At 40.1% G+C, this 24,045-nt stretch overlaps 1 protein-coding gene across 2 annotated transcripts in view; it reads right to left on the reverse strand.

Annotated features, from left to right (window-relative positions):
- The window catches only part of cpped1 (calcineurin-like phosphoesterase domain containing 1), a 39,113-nt gene that overhangs the window by 5,381 nt on the left and 9,687 nt on the right, over positions 1-24,045 (reverse strand). The window contains exons 3-6 of one of the 2 annotated variants that reach the window (XM_046376711.1): positions 19,249-19,421; positions 18,432-18,557; positions 18,118-18,250; positions 836-3,941 (exon numbers count right to left, since the gene is read on the reverse strand). In XM_046376711.1, the coding sequence (XP_046232667.1) occupies positions 3,715-3,941; positions 18,118-18,250; positions 18,432-18,557; positions 19,249-19,421 (659 nt within the window). In that variant the 3' untranslated portion in view covers positions 836-3,714. Of the gene's footprint in view, positions 1-835; positions 3,942-18,117; positions 18,251-18,431; positions 18,558-19,248; positions 19,422-24,045 lie in introns of those variants that run through there. The other variant, XM_046376712.1, reaches the window with a different exon arrangement.

Here is a 24,045-nt window from a genome sequence, read left to right on the forward strand (position 1 = left end):
AGCTTGAATTGAACCTGGGTTGAGCTATTACATGAAGCCAACCCGGAGCCGATCGTGGTGAGCTATCTTTAAGTTTGGTTGCTAAACTTGGTTATATAAACCAGTATCACAAATAACAATTTTGCCTCAAGGTGCTTTAGTATCTCTGCAGCACAAAACACTACTTATCATTAAGACCCTTGATTTGGATAAGGAAAACAATTGAGCAAAGCTTCAGGAGAGGAAGAGGATGGACCCCTCTCACATGGTCGGACAGACAGCTAGACAGACATGCAACAGCTTAGATTGTTTATGTCCTAAAGCATTATAGGATTGGAACTTTGGAAACCTTAATTAAGACAGTCAAAGATCTGAACTCATAATTTTAAACATGCAGTAAGTGTCAAAAGGTAATTTAAAACAAACACATAAACAAAAACTCTGAGCCTGAAGTGAAGTACCTGTAAACCAGCCAAAACCAGATTTACTGATGAAAGATTACAGCAAGAAGGATTTGTGAACCTGAAAAGCAGTCCAGGAGGAAATATGCACAGTGCATTAATTAAATAAATCAATTTAAAACTACTCTATGTCTGAAATCAGACATGACGCCCGAGAACTGTAAACCCTGACTGAAGTAAACTAGCTAAACGGATTAATCCAGCTTAATAAAACACCCCTCTATCAGTATAAAGCACAACAACGATAAACAAACACCTCAAATGATGTTACATGTTGCTTTCTTGGTAGCAAAGTTCAAAAAGTTTGATCTTGTTCAGAGAAAAGTTGGGTTGAGCTTTCAAAGCGCTAAGAATGGCGAACACAATATAATAAACACAATAAAACCCTGAAAAAATCAGATAAAAATCAACATTTATTAAAAAAAATACAACAATCACGTCACAGTCTGGGTGTTCAGTATGGTCATTCATGAGAATTCAACACAGGAACAAGTTAAAGTGTGTGATGTCCCCCCATTCATAGAGTGAATGTGCTCTAAAACAAATTCACACACACACACACACACACATACATGGAAAAAAGATAAAGAACAATGAGACTGAGCCCGGCCACCATGAGGATATAAAAATAGATAAGGACATAAGGTTCCTTCTCAAACAGGAAATGAAGGAGATGGACTGAGTCGTCTTTCACACATCACACTCATTATCCATTCCTCTCAGACACCCCCTCCTCCCTACATCACATGCTGACTTTTTGGAAAAAAGTCAGAATCCGTCAGTGTGAAATGAGGTCAGTGATCGCGTCGCTGATGGAAAATCACCTACAGTCCCCACCAGACCACGGACACACACACACACACACACACACACACACGGGGAGCACGTACACGTTCTCTCCAACACTCGCAGTCTCTCTCAGAAACACACAGATGTGTTGCTAAAGGGTTGCCATGACAACTCTCTTAAATTCCCAGTCGGTCAGGGTGAGTGTGAGAGCCTCTGTGTGTGTGTATGGAAAGTGTAATTGAGCCGAGTCATTTATGGCTCACAGAGGAAGTAATTTTATTGCAGTAATGTCCATTTTAAAGACAATTTCAGGACTGTGAGCATCCAAATAAGCCTGCTGGTAGTAAAGCTGTGTCACTGCAAGCTTGTTTCAACTAACAGTCAGGAAATACTGCACTCATCCCATTTATCACCGCCAGATCACATCAGCCTGACACCAGTCCTTTATCATTTAACATCACAATCACACTTTATACATTTTAAGCAATGCGTGCTTCTGTGCGTGCAGGGTTCACAGCAAGTATCCCAAACAGACGAAATTGAGTAGGTGTGATTTAAATGTGTCTGCATCATTAATTTTGATTTATGCTCTCATCTGATGATGAAATATTTTCATCACAGAAAAATCACTGTGGAGAAAAATCAGTCAGTTTGATCTGCACTTTCATAAACAAGTAACTAGGAAAAATCAAATGGATACTGCAACACGCACTTCTCAGTAATTTATCTGTGCTGGAGTAATGCAAGAGAAATGGATTTGGGCACAAATCAGGTCTGCAATACTGCTCAACAAAAAGAAAGACATAAAAGTTATAATCCTTCAGATTTTTATGACATCGAAGTCCACCTTCAATTTGTTCCACCATAGCCCTTCAATGAGTTTACAATATGTAATCACCTCTTTATTATAACTGTTTTGCTAGCGGCAGGGTCCGCCATTACAGCCCTGGCTTCAAATTCCCTTCACATACATACACACACACACACACACACACAGGTGATCCACATTATATAATTAATATCAGAACAGGTAACATGAATAAAACATCACTGCTTCTGAGGACGATTCTGCCTGAGTCATGTCAGATAGATGTCTTTTGTCTTCAATGTTTTGACTGAGAGGCCCCTCGTAGCAGAAATTACACGCATTTAAGGTTTAGAGCTTTAAAATCAGTCAAAAAACAAGATTAAGATAAAGAATAATCTCTCAGGTCAGCATACATTCAAAGACTATGTAAAGCAGTCCATCCTGGCTGGATAGTTCAAAAAGAAATAAAAATCAGAACAGTCATCTTTTGCCTTTAAGAGGCAGTGTGACAAGCTACACACACAGCTCAAAATCTGATCAGAGGTCAGCAGTCAGCTCCACGTCTTTGTCAGTTCAACAACGTACCAATATGAACAACACATAGTATGTCGAGTGCATAGGTTGGCCAACAAGGCGTTTAACAGAAACATAAATAGCAACAACAGCTGGATATTTTAGTATCACTAAAGGAAAATTCCACCCTTCAATACTCTTGCTGTTTCACAAAATCAATCTGCACAATTCAATGCAGTCCAGGGGTCATTTTTGATGAAGAACTAAAATGGATCTTTTCACTGACCACACTTTGTCTCTCTTTAGTTTTCCTACCCCTCCTATGATGTTCTAATAAAATTTGCAAAGTGAATTTAGCACCTTCCTCTTCCTTTCATGATGACTTCCTCTTACCAGAACGCGTAAAAACAGAGACCTCTTTCATTAGCTCTTTTGAATGACGCCTCAGTGTTTAAGGGGGAACTTTCATTTAACGTCTGGATACATTTAAAGTTATAATGACTACGTCTGATTTTACCATAGCCTATTGTCTTAAACTGTTAACATTCCCACTGCACAGAGTGGGTGTCAGGCTTCTTCTGATACAGTAGGACTGGGTGGGAAGGCTGTACTTCTCCACTAAAGAACTGCTACTTTTAGAACACATTCAATGATCTTTGAGTGGCCCCTTTTAGGACAGCAGGGACAGAGATGATAACATCAGTTCTGAAAACAGATGTTTCGAGGAAAACATTCAGCATATAGAGAAAATAAACTCATTTTTACATTTACATTTCTTTTTTTTATGGTCAAACATACAATTCGTACCTCAGTAAAAATGTTTCAATTATTTTCTTTCACATACGGAGAACCTTTGGAGATTGGGCCACTGACTTCAAATTATTGATGAGACTGTGTCCCTGGTGGATCATAAGGTTAAGCATAAAGTTTTTACTTATGATATTGGAGCAAATGATTCACTGGGAACACTGGGAATATATGAGTGATTTTAATATGTCATCATCGTATATACTGGCACACAAGTTGACCAATGGCCCAGTTTCTAAAAACCGTATTGTGTCTGAGAACTGGGGTTCAAACAAAATAATTAGAAAAAAACAAAACAAAACCCAGCTTGTTGTTATTGACAAGCCAAGTATTCCCTGATTTTCCATCCTTTAGTGTTCAGATCTGCAGGAGCTTCCTGAGATCTTCATCCATGCCTCCCGCTCTTAGACGCTCCAGGCTGTGGTAGCGATGGACGACATCATCGGCAGTCACTATGACCACCCTGACGCCATGGGTGTCCTCGCCGAGCTGGCAGCCGATGGCCGAGCTCACGACCATGTCCAGGCCGTCGTGGCAACCGCCGGCGTTTCGGTGATAATGGCCAGAGAAGACTGCTTTCACTCCTGTGGCGGTGAGAGAAGTGCAAGAGTGCTGAATTTGATACATCGACAAAGAAACTACAGAAAGCATTAAAAAGTAGAACACAAAAGCTTACATTTGTTTGTTAGTGGCCTGGTTTTGTCTCTTCTTACATCACTGATCTAAACTGGGATATTACTAAGAATAGGCACCAAGTCCCTTTAATTGCTGTGTAATTCACACCACGTCTGACCCCTCTGTCCCTCATGCACCTCAAATAAAGGTGAAGTGTGTACAATTATTAACACATCGTGGCGGGAAATAACCAAAATATGTTTCCAAGAACAAAGTTAGCGATCAACATGTGTGACTCTATCTGGACATTTATGGCTTTATATAACTTTACAGCCCTGTGTGTGTTTTTAAACAAAAACCTAATGCTCATTTTACTGGATTCTGATAGATGAATGTACATTAAGTTATACAGTAGCTCTCACATTAGGACTGCTGTTAAAGTGCAATCATCTACCTGAACTGTCTGAGCACAATGCTTTAGCAAAGTAAATAAGGGGGGTAGGAAGGGAAAAAGAGAAAAAAACAGAAAAAGGAAAGGAGAAAATTAATGAAGAGAGTAAGCAAAGAAAGAGCGAAAGGAGAGAGCGAAACACACTCAGGAGCTTTTCACTCGTAGCATATTTTGTAAACTTGGGGAACTTTCATAAGGAGAGCCACGATTTTCAATTTATTTTCAATTACAAATGACATTATTAAAATGGTGAGCGTAAGGCTTGGCCCTGCGGCAGTGATGCTGTGACACTGCTGTTTAAATGACTGCACACTTAAAATGGCACGTTAAACAAGCCGCACTTTGAATGAGGGTTGCAAAATGTGTTGTTTTGCTTGTTTGTGAAGGCAGCATTTGTCTGATTTGTTTCTTTAGCTTTGGCAGAACCAATTTGACTTTCTGGTGAATTTGTGTCATTTTGGTGCCAATCTCCACTTGCACAAGGGATAAACATAAGGTTGGGGTTTGGATTAAAGGAAAAGATTTGATGAGGGTTATGTTGGGGTATGATGATGGTGGACGGGGGTTTTGTGCTTCACAATTTAGGAATACACATGTGCATTCCAATATCTACATCTGTGTTGCATGTTCAAATGTGCATGCACATGTATATGAGGGGATTTTATTTTGAAATGACTTTTCTGCAGGATTTTTGGCAGAGAAAATGAGCTGCTCTATTTTCTAACAGCATTGTGTTTCCATGGAGGGAAGTCTAGCTGCTTGCTGCCTCTTCTCCAGAGAGACACCCAGCCAAAAAAAATAAAAAAAATAATGAAAACTGGCAACAAAAGAGGATAAATTGCAGTCTGCGCATGAGAAAGACATCGGTCTGTCCCAGAAATCTGCACAACAAAGACAAGGAGGATCAGTGCGAAAAAACTGTTATGTATCAAATGCTGCTGCTACTTCGATGTCAGCACCGTGAAATTGCCCTGAATCATCAAGTCTGCCACTCTACATAATCGAACAGCACCAGCATACAAATGTGACCTAAATTTACTGTATATTAATATTCAGAGCTAGGTGAGGGCAGCGGTTGTACATGCTGGACCATTTAATTATTAATCTGCCATAGATGGAAATTGATGATTTAATCCTGTGTGTGTGTGTGTTTGTATGTCTGAGCTAAATTCATTTACATTGAAAACCAGCACTGTGTGAAGCCCACCCTCCTGTGACTTGTGGGTGGGCCTGCAGCTAAATCATTATGGACCATGCATTTCATGAATCTGTTTGTGTGTGTATGTGTGTGTGGCTGGGATAGCCTTTCATATAACCTTGCTGCTGTTGGCGACCTGGCCAGGGGTCAACACTGTCTAGTCACAAAAGCATGTACATGTGTTTTTATGTACATGTGTGTCCTTGATGTTGTGTCTAGATGAGGGTCAAAAGGCCTCAGATGCCCTCCACTCCTCTAGGCCAAAGCATATACTCATTATTCTTTATAACTGTGTGTTTATATGTGTGTGTTCTGTGGTTTACTTGTTCTATACCAGGGGTCATCAACCTTTAGCATGAAAAGAGCCATTTCGTCTGTTTCCTACCAAATTAAAACCCAATCGGAGATACAAATCCTATTTGACCACTAAACTGAAAGTAACACCACATATAATTTCCTTAACTTATGCTTTATATATGAGAACTGTAGTAGGCTATGTTTCTTTAATGAAATCAATACATTTTAAACAGAAAATGACAAATTTTATTTTCCATTTTTAACAGCGCAAAACACCTAATTCTTTTGTACTTTGAGAGAAAAAGACACTGGCACTTATACATTTATTTTCAAATAAAATAATATATAAATATATTAGGGCTGACGCATTCGGGCTGAGTAAGTCAACGCGTTAATTAATTAAGCCAACAATTATTGTTTATTATTTTTCACGCATTAACGCAGTTTTTTTAGTGATCAAGTGAGGAACGGTTAGATAATTAGTGAGCAACAGACTTTACTATTACTCATTACTATAATAAAAACAATTGTCAGAGTTAATTAATTATTGCGTTAACGCATACACTGAAACTTTTCTCTTCTTTGATTTGTCCATTGCTAGCTTACCGGGGGCCAAAATAAGTCACTTATTTGGCGGCAACAGCTGTCGCAAACAGGACGTGACGGATATCTTGATCGACAAAATATTAAAACAAGTTTTACGTTAATGTCACAATGCCTCAACCTCCATAGAAATAACATAATAATAATAAATTACAACGAAAAAAACCTGAACAAACAGAATGAAATCAATTTAAATTAAGTGTCCATTATTCTATACACATAATTTTTTCGCTCGCCCTCTCGTACCCACGGGAGCCACACAAGAAGGATGAAAGAGTCGCAGGTTGCCGACCCGTTTCATACTGACAGACGCTTAAATGTTTTTTTTATCTGTCCTACGAGGAATCATACAGCCTGTCTACAATTATTTAGACCCTGCGAATGAAAACAACGAGAAGAAGCAACAGAAGTGTGAAGCAAGGAAAATGTTTGACATGATGACCCGATGACTCAGTTAGCGACGCTGATTGCGGAAATGTTGGATTTGTTACAGTATCCACATGAGAGCTGCAACTTCTTCATCGCCTCAGAGATGAGGTGGTGGGTGGGAGGAAGTGATAAACAGGACTCAATCCTGTAATAGTGATGACAAATAAATCGGCAGAGGCAAAAAAAAAAATATATATATATATATATATATATATGTCTTTTTGAAGCTGAAATAGTTTCTCTGAACCTTCTCTAAAACTCCCAAAGATGCCATGATTAATCACACTACAAAATAAAAGTGTGTGGGAGTGTGTAAGTGTACATATGTATACATGTGTGAGTGTGTCTGAGCTCTGTAGCCACATTTCTGATGATCCACATCCCACACACACACACACATGCCGCATGACACCACCACGCAGCAGCAGTGAGCGTCCCCCCATATGTACTACACATATTCGTGACGCATCCACGCATTGTGCTGAGTTGAGCTGTGTGTTTCATGGTCAGTACTAAGAGAAAGAAAAAAGCCACAAAAGACCCCACACGTGTGGTCATTTGAGAACAGTTAGAACACAGAGCATTGTTAGACACAGCGTTAAAGGAATAGTGCATCATTTTGGCAAACAGTTCAAATTTTGGATGTACAGGCGAATGCCATTGGTTGCCTCAAATTCCCACAGTCTACATCCTGTAACTCAACCTGAATAAGAGCATTTGGAACCGTTGAGTCGATGAATTCGGCTTATTCCAGTGCATCCCACAGATTCTCAATCAGGTTGGGATCTGGGGGAGTCTGCAGGCCCTTGATGTGGTCCTTCATACATTCCTGAGCTGTTTTCTAAATGTGACGGGGTATACATGCTTGCCAGAATCCAAGGTTTCCCCACAGAACATTACATTGTAAACAGATGATTAATATCATTCACTTCACCTGTCAACATTGTGGCTGATACACGCGCACACACACATATATAGATGTATGTGTAAGTGAACAATGAGTAAAGTAGAACATTAAGTCTAAATGGTGATATTTCCGTGCACTCAGATCTGCAATTCACTGGTATAAAAATGTCTGAATGTTTCTCAGCCAGCTAGAATTAGCTTTTTTTTTCTAGTAATACTCTTCAAATACCAGAGTAGTAAAATGTATTATTTTCTATGAGCAATTCGCCTCCTAGTTTTCTCCTCCGAAGCACAGCACAGTCCTGAGAGAGTTGCGCATGGCTAACCTGTCTAATGTCTATCAGGCAGAATGGGATCACTGTAGTTTGTCACGACACACACAGGCTTCCTTTCAGTATAACTGAGAATTGAAGTGGACTGAACCATTGTGAAAATCATTCGACTCGCTCTGCTGGCTTGCTCCACTGGCTCTTACAGAGTAAAACCGATCTCATTGAAACAATTTAACAAACGGCCAACGATAACACCCTGACCTGAATTCATTTGAGGACTTCAGCTTCAGAGAGGCGTCATTACGCAGCTTTTAGAAGTCAAAGCACTCCACCTGGGCCCCTCGACTGCTAAAAAAAACACTCTCTGAGAGAAAAGATGGCCCATCTGAAGAGAAAAGCCTTTTCAATCTCCAAAAGATTCTCTGCATGAATAAAAGATAAATAACTGAAAACAACAAAATAAAAACAGAATAAAGAAAAAAAAATGGTCCCTTTGCAATGCAGTTAGAAGATGAAGCTGACCTCCAAAACTGTCAGAAGATTAATGCATCAAACTGCTCTTGTTTGAAAGTTACAGGCTACAGTCTGAGATTGTCTACATGGAACAGAAAAACACACAAAATAAAAAGCAAACCACCTTGTGGATGTATGCCTCCACAACTGGTAAAGCTGCAGTTTACATCCATGTTTGTCCAGACTAATATAACATATGCAGTTTAGACAGAAATTTAACGGTCTAATATGAACGGTGAGCACCCACTCAGTAAGAAAGAAGAATGCAGCAAAGCATTGCATCAAGACAAAAATGGGTTGAAAGTGGACTTAACAATCTTTAACAATATGCAATACTGCTATTTAACACTTTCTGAACAAGTACTGTCCTGCTGTCTGCATGTAACTCTGGGGGTAAAGCTTATACTTACACCTGGTTTTACAGAGGAGTAAAGGACTGATGAAGAGCTTCATCATATGGTGCAATGACAGTGACCTGAGGCTCAATATCAGCAATATCAGTGAGCTTGTAGTGGACTACCAGAGGAACAGCAGGGCCCTATTCTGGTTGTTATCCAGGGAGAGGAAGTGAAGAGGTTGGATAGGAGTACCTTGGCGTCAAAATCAATACAAAACTGGGCTGGACTCACAACACTGAAGCCCTCTTCGGGAAGGGATAGACTGTTCTTCTGGGGGAAACAGGAAACGAAATTGATTTGACTTGGCTGTTTGTTAGTGTGTACGTTCCTTGAGAGAAACAATAACAAAAAAACTCCAACAAAAAACAGAATCAATCTCCTTGTATATGTTTGCATGCTTGGGCAATACAGCTGATTCTAAGAGAACACAAAGTTGTAGCCATGACAGAAGACTGCAGGCAGCGCGTCACACAGGCATGTAAGGGGTAAACATTATTAACATCATATCCAATGTTAAAAGGACACTGGTGAAATGTGCTTTTGCAGCACATTATGATGTCACAGTGAAGTTGACCTTTGACCACCAAAATCTAATTGGTTCATCCTTGAGTTCAAGTGGACATTTGTGCCAAATACAAATAGTCTCTCAAGATGTTGCTATCACAAGAATGGGACCATACGTACATTCACACGACATGACAAACATAACGCCCCTGAGATCAATAGATGCATAAAGACAATTTAAGACCCCCACATATCCTAGTATTTTTTTATAAAGACTTGTCTTACAGCTATTGATTGGCAATGATCCTTTAAGACCAACAGTGATTAAGTAAGATAAAGGTGCAATTAGTAAGATATGGACAGAATCGTAGTTTAAAATATTAAAAATAATTAACTAACATAAACATAATGTGAAAAAGTAACAGAGTTGGCATTATGTCAAAGATGTCCATATACTGTGCTGGCATCCCAAGCAGCTAGCACAAGTGGTGAACAACTCCATTTCTTTTCGGTAAAAAACAAAAAACAAAAAACAAAACTAAACAAAAAAGGTAGAGAGCCCTTAACTACAGTAATCTTAAGAGTAATGGCTCCAGCCATTGAGCTACATAAAAAAGCAAATTCTTCTCATTCCACTTACAATACTACTCAATACCCATTCAGCCATAACTGTGCTAGGTGTAAGTGTAAGCTTTACCCCCAGAGTTACATGCAGACAGCAGGACAGTACGTGTTCAGAAAGTGTTAAATAGCAGTATTGCATATTGTTGAAGATTGTTAAGTCCACTTTCAACCCATTTTTGTCTTGATGCAATGCTTTGCTGCATTCTTCCGTTTGCCTTTTCTTACTGAGTGGGTGCCCTCGCTAAAACATGCACTCCCCATGTTGATAATTCCACATCTTGTCTCGGTCTCTGTGGAAATCCCATTTACCTGTCAGCCTTGAAACACTGCTGGTTCTTTTGTGCTTTTCTTTGTGATAAAGACTCCCATCTGGGGACTGGCCTTTGCTTTGACAGACAGAGGGGGGAGATAGGGAGGGAGGCGAGTGTTGGAGCGCTCAGAAAAACACCCAGAGTAAGCAGTCAGAGTGATGAAAACATATTGAATGCTAACGGAGGAAAATTACCCAGAGTCAAATTGAATTCTGTTCATGGATGTGGTGAGGAGGAGGGGAGTCCCTTCCAATGTGCCACTGTATTTTGTTCATATTACGATTTTTATATACTGCAGTCATCTGAGCCACGTTCACGTTCACAGTTGGATGTGTTTGAATATTCTGAAACGCCTTAACTATTTAAATGCTAATAGTGGCCACTTGTGTAGATCACAACATAAAAGAATAGAGGAAATAAAGAAACATCTGTCCACATCTGACCACGTTTGATGTTTGTGCTTCTTCCTTCAATGTGCCCTCCTCTTGTTTCCCTTCCCACTCTCTATCATCTCCCTTTCATCTCTTGGTCACTGATTGGATTTGCTAATTGCAAGCTTAGTTCCTATCTTGCCGCTAACCCCCGCCCCCACTCCCCCAATAAGTGATTACCTTTAGAAGAAGCAATTTACCTTCAGACCTTTTCTGCTTTTCTCCATCTCTTTGACACAAACTTTTAATGTGGCACTGAACAAAGCTGTAATCTGCACATCTGTGAGAACTGGCTACACAAGAGGGAACATGCGACGTGTATGTTCGTACTGAAGGGCGCCTGTCATTAAAGTGCAGGTCTGGGAAACAATTCATCATGAAATGGTGGCTGTTGATCATTTGCATGATAGAGGAATACAAAATGATGTAGCGCAGTGAGGCATCTTGCAGCCCCAGCTCCCCATAAATCACTCTCAGCCATCAGTCACCATGCAGCATCCCCGTCCTGTGTCCTCCAGTTAACCACACTCACACACACACACACAACCACACACACACACACACACATACACACATGGGAGTTGGAAAATGAGAGTAGTCAGCATGTACTCTATCCCTCAGAGAGCCTGCATCCCTTTTGGCCATTTGGAACCCAACGTGGTACCTCATCATCCTGAATTCACCAAGCTATGATCCATATGTTCCCCCAAGTACGACTGGGCTTAAAACTCTTAAGATGTCACAGATGTACAGGGACACAGTAATGAGGGCGAGGAGTGGGACCCTAGATTGAGTAATTAAGCAATCAAAAACGCTCTCCACAAAATGTCTTTTTCATGTTATTATTATTACCCATTATTTTCATTCTCTTGTTTTACAGAAACACGGAGATGCCTCTACCTGCTGATAAACACTCATTTTAAGTGTGCTAAAACTTTATTTTGAAGTTTTATACGTCATTACAGTATGTTGAGAGGGTCTGAATACTGTTTTTTCGTTTTTTTATTATTTGGGGCATTTGTGGCTTTAAAGGATAGGAGAGTCAGGGGGAGTGAGAGGAAATGGGGCTGTGAGAAAGAGGGAGGAGACATTCAGAAAAGGACTGCAGGCCAACCAGGGTCGCTGCTATGAAAGGATTTCAACTTTCTGTGCATGGGGTGAGCACACTAACCCACCGTTTAATTATCATTATTTTTTTTTGCATGTAAATAAACACAAGCAGCAATACAAGGTCTGAGCCTGAATAAAAAATAATCTCAGTCTGAAAGTTTGATGAAAATCAGGTATTGATCTAAAAATAAGTTAGCATGATTGGATGTCTGACTGGACATGTAATCCCAGGTGTGGAGGAAATTCTGGTAAGGAAACACATAAACCAGAGCAATGCAGTCATATGTTTCTATAGATTACCAATTAAATCTGAAAGATTTTCCACTTGCAGAGACAAAGGAAGACCTGCATCAACTGTTCAATCAGTGAAACCTTGCGACAGGAAGTTCCAAGTGTTGAGGATTGTTTCCGATAGTTTCATGCATGAAGACATGAGGGATCAGTGCACTAATGCGCAAAAGCTGTTACAGTAACCACAATTTTTAACTTCAATACAGTACAAAAAATATGAGAAATATGTGTAAGTACACAGTGGATTAATATGTAAGGTTAACTGGGTGATTCTATTATTTATTTGAGAGTAGTCTACAGTTATAAAATCAATCTTCACAGTTTATAAATTGCTGTGCACTGTTTCAGCATCTGATAAGACTTCAAACTCATGAATCTAATACTCAAACCTGTCAACCTCGATCATATCATCTCACCGGAACATATAAGAACATCCCCACCTCCCCCAACTCAGCCCCTGTTGCCCAGTAAGTCTCCAGCGACCCCCACCTTTGCGTGCAGCAGAAGGAGAGAGTGAGAGAAAGAAAAAAAAACTGAATAAAATAACGAGATACAGAAAAAGCAAAAGCATTATTCAGCCTCATCATTAAAACAATGGGGTTAAAGGCTTAACCGTGGCCTCTTATCAAATCCCCAGTGGGTGATAAATGTGTCTTCCCTTTTCAACAGAGTAGGACCATTGCTGATAAAGACAACCTAAGGCTAGAAGGAGAGAAAGAGAGAGACGGAAAAAGGGAAGAAGGAGAGACTATGCAGAGCAGCACACGGCTTATCTTCGCTTCTAATTAGCTACTGTATGTACAACTCCACAGCTGCAAGCAATGTTGGGGATTCCAATGAATTTCTCAGCTGTTCTCTTGTTTTTGTCTGCCCCCCCAATACATAAAGATGCTTTGGAGGCTGCATAGAAGTGTGTATCTGTCTGTATATCTCTGGATGTATTTATTCGTCCTTGTTTGTTTGTGTGCTCAAGGTATCCTGAATGTAGGAAATAAACCTTAGAGGAGGAGGAGGAGGAGGAGGAGGACAAAGAAATCTAATTACAGTACTACCATCTATGATGGAGAGGAGAAGCTGAGAGCACTGCTGGGATTTCTGCTACTCCACTCGCCTTTCGGAAAAGAGACATGATCCCCAGCAACAGGGATTCAATTTTCTCTCAAGAGAGAAGGATGCGTGTAAAACCTGCTCTCTCAAAATTCAACATCCTCAACGAGAAAGCAACTTACAACTTTTGCATTTCTTCCTTTGATTGGAGCAGCTAAGTGCCAACTGAGTTGCATTCATGCACTGGAAATGGCATACGTAGGGGCAATAAAGGCAGAGAGAGCATATTTACTATGATTACGGGTATGACAGTGACAAGGCACGACAGAAGTAATAAGAGTTCCTCCAGGGATTTTAGTGCTCTGTGTGACTGTTATGAACAAACTGGCTGCAATGACTGAAAAGTTATGTAGCGAGTAGTATGTACTACAAAAGAAGAAAAAACTATTTGTCTGGTTGTTTTGTTTAGTGGTTGCTGTAACAGTTTGCAAAGCAACCAATTTGTGCATTTGAAACACGTTCTTTTCCAATCAGGTGGCTGGTTTGATCTCAAAAGATATTAAACTCTGCAAAAGCCAAGATTTAGAATCAACCAAATCACTGTCAAACCAGACAACACAGCAATTACTTGTGCAATTAAAAAAGGAATTGCATGATACTTTACTTGCCCGAGAGAGGGTCATCACACAGAGACAGTCTATCATTAATATGAGTTGGAATGCAGGCAACAGTACCCAGGGTGGAAATGCTCGCTCTGATGAGCCACAGGAAGACTAATTGGTGTCGCACCTTTTCCCTGTGTGGCTGTGCTGCTGAGATAACACAGATAGTCACTGTAAAATATATCATGCATAAAAAAATGCACCGCTGCATAGCGATTTATATGCAAAATGCATTAAACACACATAAAAACGTGTAGGAGTTAAATAGTCATGTGCACTCATTTCTCAAACTCACACATCCTGTGAGAAGAAACATATAGAGGAATGGAAAAATACTTCAGAAAGGGAAAAAATCAATTAAATGTATTTCTTTGTCTGCAGGGAACTACATTCTCTATTTCCATCATATAATGCTGGAGTGGCGGTGGTGGGAGGGCCTTCAGAAACCCAGCAGCAGCACTAACAACCTCACAATCGCTGAGCCAAATCCCCAGCTGCTGTAAGTCAACTGACATCAGAAAAAGACACCTTTGGAGTGGTCGGAGAACTCGGTTACACAAAGCAGCGTGTGCATGTGAGGTCTGATCTGATGCCGAAGACACGTTTGCTTAACATCCAGCGACTCCATTTCAAGCCTGCTTTCAGTTGAATTTTACTTAACGTCGTTTGAGGATTTCGAGTTTTGCCTCTGTTTTCTTGCCAGACTGCTGCTTCTCCTTGCTAAAATAAGAACCAATCAAATCGTAGCGGCAGCCAACTCAGAAAAATATCCTTGAAGAGATTTGAATAACATACATGTGTCTGAGTTTCCTTGTGTTCCAATGAGAGTTCTTGTAGAAAAGTTATTTTTTACATTATAAAACAAACACATCATTTGGCTGTTGGTATGATTACTTATCTTCCATGCAAAATTATATGAGGGGAGCCTGCACAAACGTGAAGACTTGTCAACTACTCACTTTAATGAAAATCTTCATCTGTGGCAATACTTACAGGTTTCTGCGTGGATGTATATGTGTGTGTGTGTGTGTGTGTGTGAGATTAAGGGTGCTGCCCTTTACTGTAATGACAGTAATGATCACCAAGGTACAAAAGCACATCTGGAGGCTTTGAATCACGGGGTAAAGCGGTGAGATGGGAGAACAACATGGGAGGGAGATGATGCGCGAATAACGCAATGCAAAGAGGGGGAAAAATTACCATAGCCAATCTTGCCCATGTCCAGAAGAGACACAATTTACCATGGATGAGAGGAAATACAGCCCGTACAGACAAGAAGACAAACAACACACTCTCCCTGATGCTCTTTTCTTTCTTCAACATGCAGTAAACAGCAGTTCTCTACTTTTCTTTTCTTGATTTTATTATTTTCTCCTATAAAAAGCCTGCAGTCTTATCATTGGGATATCTGCAGTTAACTTCTACTTCAAGTTCCTGTAGTTTCTTTATTTTCTGCCTAAGATGTACATAAAAGCAAAAATGTTACAGTCGCTATACACATGTAGCTGTTGGTACCAATAATAATGTTCAAACTTTTTAGGTGTCCGTTTGTTAATATTGATTATGTAGCTCATTATGCAATAGTGTATGAAAATTTACACGTTATGATGTTAAAGTTCCTAAATAATTAATAAGCTCAACACACAAATCCTTAAAAATATAAAATAACAAGAAAGAGTCTGCAGCTAGCAGCTCTGAATCAAGAAGAATCAGCTTTTATTAGCAGTATTTACTGGCATTTTTTCATTAATCACTCCACCACACCCAAATTTTTCCTGCCCGTCCAATGGGGGAATCAAACCAGCGACCCTCAGATCACAAGCCGCTTCTCCAACCTCTAGGCCCCGCCTGCCTCTGTGAGGCTGCGTTCACACGACAACATCACTGACATTCAATAACGTGAATGGTTATCCCTTAACTTTTTGAACTGTGCAAAACTCTAATTGATCAGGACATCACCACAGACATTGACATACACCCTCAAGAAACCATGAATAGACATTCAGTTCAAAACACTCATCCACTAAAATCTCTGACCTGATGGTGGCACTAGTCAGGAGATCAACAGGACTCATCCTCTGGGGATCAGGAATAACAACCAGTTGGCATGGCATTCCATGTCATTTCACTTTAAAAACAAAACATTGTGGTGGGGATGGAGTTTGTACCAAAGCAGTGGACCAACCAACCAACATTTTCACCCATGAAGTCATGCCGCTAGCACAGCTATCAAACAAAAATTGCTTTCTGACCATTATCAGGTACAAATTTACAGTAGCAGCGCTGTCTTAGACTCCCACAGAGATCACAGTCAGTCGCTCTTACAGTCATGCCTCAAGGATATATACCAGTAGATTCAGGGTACAGCCGTTACAGTATCAGTCACCAAGATGCGCCTAGTAGGAGATGAAGGAGACAGTACAAGGAGTATCAAAGAGAAACTGGGGATCAGAGGAGAGCAGAAAGAACTAAGAGACAAAGACTGTATTATTCATCAATAACTGGTTTGATTCCCTTTTTTTGTGGCCGCTTTTTTTTTTTCAAGTTATCGAATGTGAGTTTCATATTTGCACATTTAGGTGACTTGTACAGAGCGACTAATAATGACAAAGCACTGCTGTATTTCATTGTTTTTTTGTAACTTTCAAACATTACCGCACTACTTACAATTTTTTGATTTTATTACACTTTATTAATACCAAGCTGGGAAATTACTTCTCTGCATTTAACCCAACACTGATTGAAACACACACACATGCAACATGCAACGTGCAGTGAAACACATCACTGCACAGGGCATCATTAGTCAATCCACCACACCCAAATGTAACCTTACGGTGACATTGAAATTCTCCATGTGAGCAGAAGAAACAGACATTTCCAGATACATTCAAGAGACAGAGCTTGACATTTTGCTTGACCACATTGTTACGTAGGGATAGGACTGGACAGAGAGAGGGCATGAATGTGATGACTGCCTGTAGATAAATCACAGGCAGCATAAAATCACATCCCCTCTACTGAAGTGATGGGAAGCACCATATATTGTACTTTCATACATAAAACACCTAAATGTGCACAGCAACATGAGAAAGTCATGTAGTGTTCACAGCTCTATGCTGAACAGTGGCATGTCTGTCATCAATAATTAATAACCATGCACAGTACATGTATGTATGTACTTCATACAGTACATGTCCTGTATGTAGTCTGAATTGATAATTGGCAGCAGAACATGTGTGAACAAGAGAGTGGATGAGAAAGGACACTTGCACATAGCATGTTCTGCACATACAGTAATATCCTCTGTTCCTGCATATAAAAAGCCTGTATGGATTGCCCTTTAAACTTTAACCAGTCTTCCCTTAGAGGAGCAATCAATTATGAGAAAGAAGGGTCATCAGACCAAAACGGGCCAACATGGTTAAAAACCTGCTGGAATAAAGGCAAGATAATGAAATTAATATTATCCCCCGCCAGTCACCTTGATGCATGATTGAGAAGCACGCTGCAAGCCTGTATGAGCGGTCCTCAGTTATGCAAAACTGGCTGGGTAGTGAGATGTGTACATGTGCATGTTGAGTCACTGCTTTCTTAAAGACTTGTTGTCCTTATGAGTTTCCCTTCACAATACCCTTGTATTAGACACTTATAAGCCAACAACAATGGATTATGATTATGAAATTATTCTTCCTATTGGGTGCAAATTCATTTAATTAATCCAATTACACCTGTGTTGAGTGTGTGTGTGTCAGAAGCTCCTGCTGTGGTTCTGGCTAATGGTATATTAATCCTCTGGGCTGGAATCTTAACTGTGCTTCAGTTAGATATGTTAGAAATGAACAAGCTGACCAGGGATGTTAGCTAAAAGTATTAAGACAAGAAATATAAGACCACCTGGTCTTATATATTATTACAATAATAAAATCCAAAAAGACATATACAAATCTGGTCTGACAAGACTGAACAGTTAGATGAGATAACACACACTTAACTCCATGTTCCATGCTCAGTTACAGAAGCTGTTCTGCATACAAACACAACAGCCAAAGGAAACTGGTATGACAATCCCATAATTTGTGCCCACTGCTGTCCTACCTGCCCTCTTGAACCTGTCCAACAGGTTTTGTCTGACTGTCCTCTGCAGGTTGAAGTAGTCATCCTCCTCATCTGGGCTCTTTAGGTACAGAGGAATGTGCTGGAACACCAAGATGTGCTTGGGCTTGGGCTCCTGAACAAAGACAGATGTGAGTTCATCACTAATCTGCTAAGACCAAAATTATAAAATTGTTTCAAATGGCTGCAGATGGCAGCAAATATCGAAATGTCCAGGTAGACCAAAGGAAGACATCATCTTGCCGAAAAGTCATCATAAATCAGACCAGAATAGAATCATGTAACTGTTTCCCTACCGTTAAGGAGGAGGCTCTTTTCAACTGCTCCTCCAGCCACGTCTCCTGGGCCTCCTTCAGCTGAGGGCAGGCCGAGGCGTCATAGAACAACTGGGAGTTCAGAACCAGGCAGAGGACTCCACCCACCTGAGACACCAGAGGCAAGAGGAAACAGCAATGTGGTAGATGCTAAACTACATCTCAATTATTTTTTTCAAGGGTTAAGGGGTTTTTAATGCATTTTTTTCTGCTACATTACCGCTCACATTTTTCCAAATACTATTTTTCTTGTAGTAGTTTCTGTAATTTGCACTTTTCTTGTAATTTGTAATTCTACAAAGAAGCTCACTGATTATCCCATGGGCAGAGTGAGCATATGAGCAGGGGCCCTGATGTTGAGAGGGTTCATGTCCTTATAGATTTGTTCAAGTGGGTAGAAATATGTAAAAGGACTAAATATGGGAGGAAGCCTACATGTAATTGAGAAAGCTGATGAACTAGAAGTGTGGCCTTTGAAAATCATAGCTACCAGGCAGGGATGGTCTAATGAAAGATGCTGCTGAGTAGGGAAATGTGCGATGTGTTCTTGAAGCTTCACTCATAATAGAGAATAAAAATCAGGACTTTATGGCTTCGATTGCTTCAAATTTGGCCTTTTTTTTTTTTTTTTTTTAATTTGGCTCTTGTGAGTCCCTCAAATTTATGAAAACAGCCCCATTCACATACAAATAATGTAAATGGCACATGATGTGCCCAAAACCGAACCAAAATATGAGCAAGTCTATGCAACAGCCACGACTAGCTATGCTACTACGAGATGTTTGAAGCAAGTGTTTACCCAGAAGCTGAAATAGTCATTCCCCCAAGCGCTGCAGTACTGCTCCACTGTCCTGGGGGTGGGGGCATTGCCCAGGTCATGGTTGCCACTGACAAATACCAGCGGGATGGAGGGATCTGTCCCCTTCAAGGCCGCCTTCAGGTCTCGTTCCTGACCTTCTCTGAACGGGGTGTCTGGGGGAACAACAGGGAAACTAACTGTCACAATGTGAAAGACAGCTAAATGTCCTTGCAGTAAATTAGATGGTGGTCACAGATGTTAAGAAAAAAACACTGGCATGCATCAGAAAAATCAATGCCTGATTATTAATATTGATAATAACATCTTACCTGGACAGGATAAAATGAGTCAGAGAGAGAAAGGTATATGAATTTTGATGAGAACTGTCAGACTGAGAGTGTGAAGGGTACTCTAGACAAGAGTTGCCGAAGGGAAAGGGGATTATTTGGATCATGATGATGACAGCTCAGAGAATGATCAATGCTCTGTACAGCTCCACATTATATCACCATGGTTACTGTCATGATGAGTAGTGTTCTGGAGGAAGACTCCTGGTCCACATGGGAAAAACCCAAGCTTTTGCTGAGGAGAGCAAGAACCTCAGGTTTGTCAGGTCCATCGGTCCAAGGTACATGAGGCTATTAGTTTTACAAGAGCTTAACAGGGTGTTCATTTATTTGGTGTGTTAAAATCAAGAGAAATTCACTATTAAGTCTGGAGTTCACACAAAGGAAAAGCATGCACAAGGAAGAAACTGTTTCGAGCTAAATCGATCCTAGACTCAACTTTATTTATAATTTAGAATGTATATCAAACAAACCTATAAGCCCATACTCTTAAGTTATTCCTTCTCCTCTCTCTTCTCCTCTCTTATTTTCTTCCCTCTTTATTCATCTGAGTAATTATTTTACTGGCCTACTTTTGGAGCAAACGTTTCCTTGGATGTTTGGATAGGAATCATTACATAAGAGCCTTTCCTGACAGAACATCTTGTGCATGACAGGGTAAGAGAATGTAGAGTTTAAAACGCATTCAGATAAAAGGCAAAACAGCGCTTTCACCTGTGTCTCTTCTATAATTAAGCCATCCTGTCAGACTTGAAATTGCAGATACAACACACAAATGTGCACTCAAATACAAAGGGAGACACAAAGCAAAAAACAGATTCTGTGTGACACTTAATTACCGCATTCACCTGGTTGCTAGCCAACCAGGTGCAAACCTGTCATATTACAGTCATACAAATGCTGCCTCATATTTCATACATAAAACGATTACATTACAGCATTAATATATAAAAAAACAAAAATCATCGACAAAATGAATTTGAAAACAAAATGCCTTCATTATGTGTCACTATTCATTCTGGGCATGTTGCTGGAATGTCATGAAGGCGCATTTAGCTTTTTGACAATAATAGTATTGTAACGTTAATGCTGCTGTCATTATGTAATTTTTTGGCAAATAAATTTAATTTCATTCCAGTAAACTAATTATCTCCTGAAAGTGAAAAAGTGTTTTATTTTACTTATCTATTCAAAAGTGTTACCAGTGATTCGCAAAAGAATAGATATAAGTGGTCTTACTAACATTTTCAAGTGAGTGATGTGTAGTGCAGCAAATTATTAAACATCTAGCCTGGTCTTTAGGGAGCTGACAGTTTGAAGCAGAGTCTTGATGAAAACTGTCAGCTGTGGCCACAACAATGTGGACTCATTATTCCACATTCACAATATCTGACTGCTGCCACAGTGATATACAAACAAAGGAAGCTGCTCAAATGAAGCTGAAGAGTAGGGGCTGCAAAAGTTGTCAACTGAAATGCTGAGGGGACTGCTGCAGCTGCTAGCTCGCACCAACCATGCTGTTAGAGATAATTGGATCCTAACCATTTATTGATTGGAAAAACAAGCGCTTTACCTTCTCTTAAACACCATAAATGTGCCTTTTAGCAAGGCACCTGAACTTGTAAGCTGGTGGCTGAAAACAGAGGAACATGTTTTATACTTAACACCATGACACAACTTTGTTAATGTGTGTAATTGAGTGAGTGTGATGCAGAATGGGGTTCAACAAGAGCATATAGCCACATTTAACTTTTTTAAGTTTTTAAATAAATATGAAACTTGAAGGGCACTTGGAGAGCACATAACTACCAAAGTGGCAGCTTCCTGTTCAGGCGTGGTTGTGTTGATTTGTGCTTTACAACATAACTGCAGTGAAACAATAAGAAAAAAAATTAAGTCTCTATTTCACTGCATTGTGTTGTCACAAACTCCGCTCTATCTCTTCATTCACCATCTAGCTCACTCCACCACAGCTGTGCTCTCTCGAGCCACAGAGTAGGAGCCAACGAGCAACTGAGTCCCATTTTTGAAAGTGAAAAACAACTTTTGCATCTGCCCAGTAAATAGGATCTGCTCCAAAATCTAATAAGTTATTCCTTGGCCCACGCTACACTCTTTAACCAAGTTCATGAAAATTGGACTGCTATCATAATTTTGCTCATAAACAGACCAAACAAACCATCAAACTGGACTAAGAACATAACCTCTTTTATGGAGGTAAATATAGCACTGGAAACCAAACACAGCAGCAGGGATGCTGTGCTGCTTTCTGCTTCCTCACCCCTCCAGCTGCCTGTCCTCAGCTACAGCCATCCACTAACATAGCAATATCCATGCATCATCCCTCAGCGCTACAGAGTGCAAACCAGTCCTCAACCATACAATACCCCATCAATCTGCATTTGGCCCACCTTGCTTTTGATTAATGGAGAGCGGTTACAGGCAAGACACCATTAAGGCACCAGGCCGTTTAACATCTGTAGGTTGCGCAGATACATATGTCATGCTGAAGTTGGAAAGCCTGGACTGTTTATTCACTATAAAATTGTATTCACACTTATCTGGTTACATATGTCAGTTAACATGTCCTCCTTCGCTTCCACTTAACCACCGGAAATAACACTGCACACTGTGTAGGTTCCAAGGGGCAGTAGATTTATGATGAGAATCCATTTCCATGAAACATGTCCAATATCAAAAAAATAACAAAACATGAGCAGAAAACAGTGATAAAATGCTGCAGATAACTTCCTAAATAAGTATTATTCCTCATCCCATAGGAAATAATGAAGGCTCATGAAAGGTTTTGTGGAAAATACTACTTTCCTCTTTCGGAATATATGTGCAGAGTAGGGTATATAGAAATAAAAACACAAAGCCGCTGTCCGCTCTCTCAGGAGCTCTGACTGAAAGGCCTTGTTCATTTAATGAGATTGCAACACTGTGATTTTCAAACCTTGACAGGAGACTTTGGCAGGTTCTCGTTGAGCCTGTCCAACACTATAAGCACTTCTCTCAATTTCCTGTGAAGACTGTCTGTTGATACTGCACATAGGCTTCAGTGTGTCGGGTCTTGCTGTCGCATACATTCTCTGCACTTACACAGCTTTCACTGTGTGGGGACCTCTGAATTTGTGACTCGAGCATGTACTGGCAATGACAGGTTATGCTGATTTGGCAGTCGCCTACAGTTTGTGACAAGGTGGCAGCTAGGATGAAGTCATATAAAATGTATCCTACAACCTTTCACACATGTAACCTAACTGCATTACAATATGCTGGCTCAGTCCTGTGAGCGATGAAACTCACCGCAAATGTTGTAAACTGTAATGTCCTGCCAACAGTCACCATCAAACAAGAGATGTCCTGACCTGACCTTAATGCTGACTAAAATAAAGCCAGAGCAAATCTCATCCTTCCTTTACTCGACTTTACTGTGTACTGCACACCTCAGTCTACTAATTTTGCCGAATGACTGTCTTTTATGACAATCAGACTCCACAGTGCAGGATTTAGATGCTACTATAAGCTTTAGCGGACTGGTCATATCAGCTGTCCTTAATAATATTTATTCCCGAAGTAACTTGAACTACCTTAAACTTGTCTGTCAAAGCTCTTTTGCGAGGGATAAACCTTACCCTTTTGGTCGTGCACCAGTTTACAACCAAAAGTGATTATGTAACCTGCAACAGAGTGATGCATCTTATCTCCAGTGGATCGCTTCAGCTTCAATGGTCAAAGTCAATCTTTCATTCTTGTCATTGTAATAATTCAAGCCTGTAAACCCAAATTTAATGGTCTTAGGTCAACAAATGTTCACATGTTGACTGAATTTGCATCTTACTACCAGGATAACCATGAAAACCCAATTTATTGGTCTCCAGCTGTTATTTCACTACATCACATACATATTTAATAAACATTTTACAAAACTAAACAACTATTTAAATTATTTTATTCCAAAACAGCAATGCAGCCCAGTATCAATAAAGCTTTTGTTATACTTCCATTATCTTAGCTGTACCTCATGAGACCATGAGTCATCCTGCTAGGAGGTCGACATAAATGTTTTTTCCAAGCCTGATCTTTTTTATTTACATAATGCATATGTCAATCTATGTTCCAAATCCTCAGCTTCAAATAATGATCTAAAGATCTCAGAGGTAAGACTCCGCCATAACAAAAAATTTGAGTTTAGGTTGTCGTGGGCATCTGATAAGGACAGTCACGCTAGAAGAGAATTAGTTTACACACCATGTTGTTTGACCACGTAGGGAGACAAGTGATTACAGCTGTTCTCAACAGCCAAACTCGAATGCTGGAAAAACAATCATCATTAAACTTGGGGATAAGGCACAGATTTTTAGACAGTCTCTCAGTGAAGACATTCATAGGCTTGTCTGCTGTAATCTCCCACCCAATTCCAGTGTTGGTAAGGTATGGGGACACA

The sequence above is a fragment of the Scatophagus argus genome, chromosome 21, assembly GCF_020382885.2.
Source record: "Scatophagus argus isolate fScaArg1 chromosome 21, fScaArg1.pri, whole genome shotgun sequence".
NCBI classification, from domain to species: domain Eukaryota; kingdom Metazoa; phylum Chordata; class Actinopteri; family Scatophagidae; genus Scatophagus; species Scatophagus argus.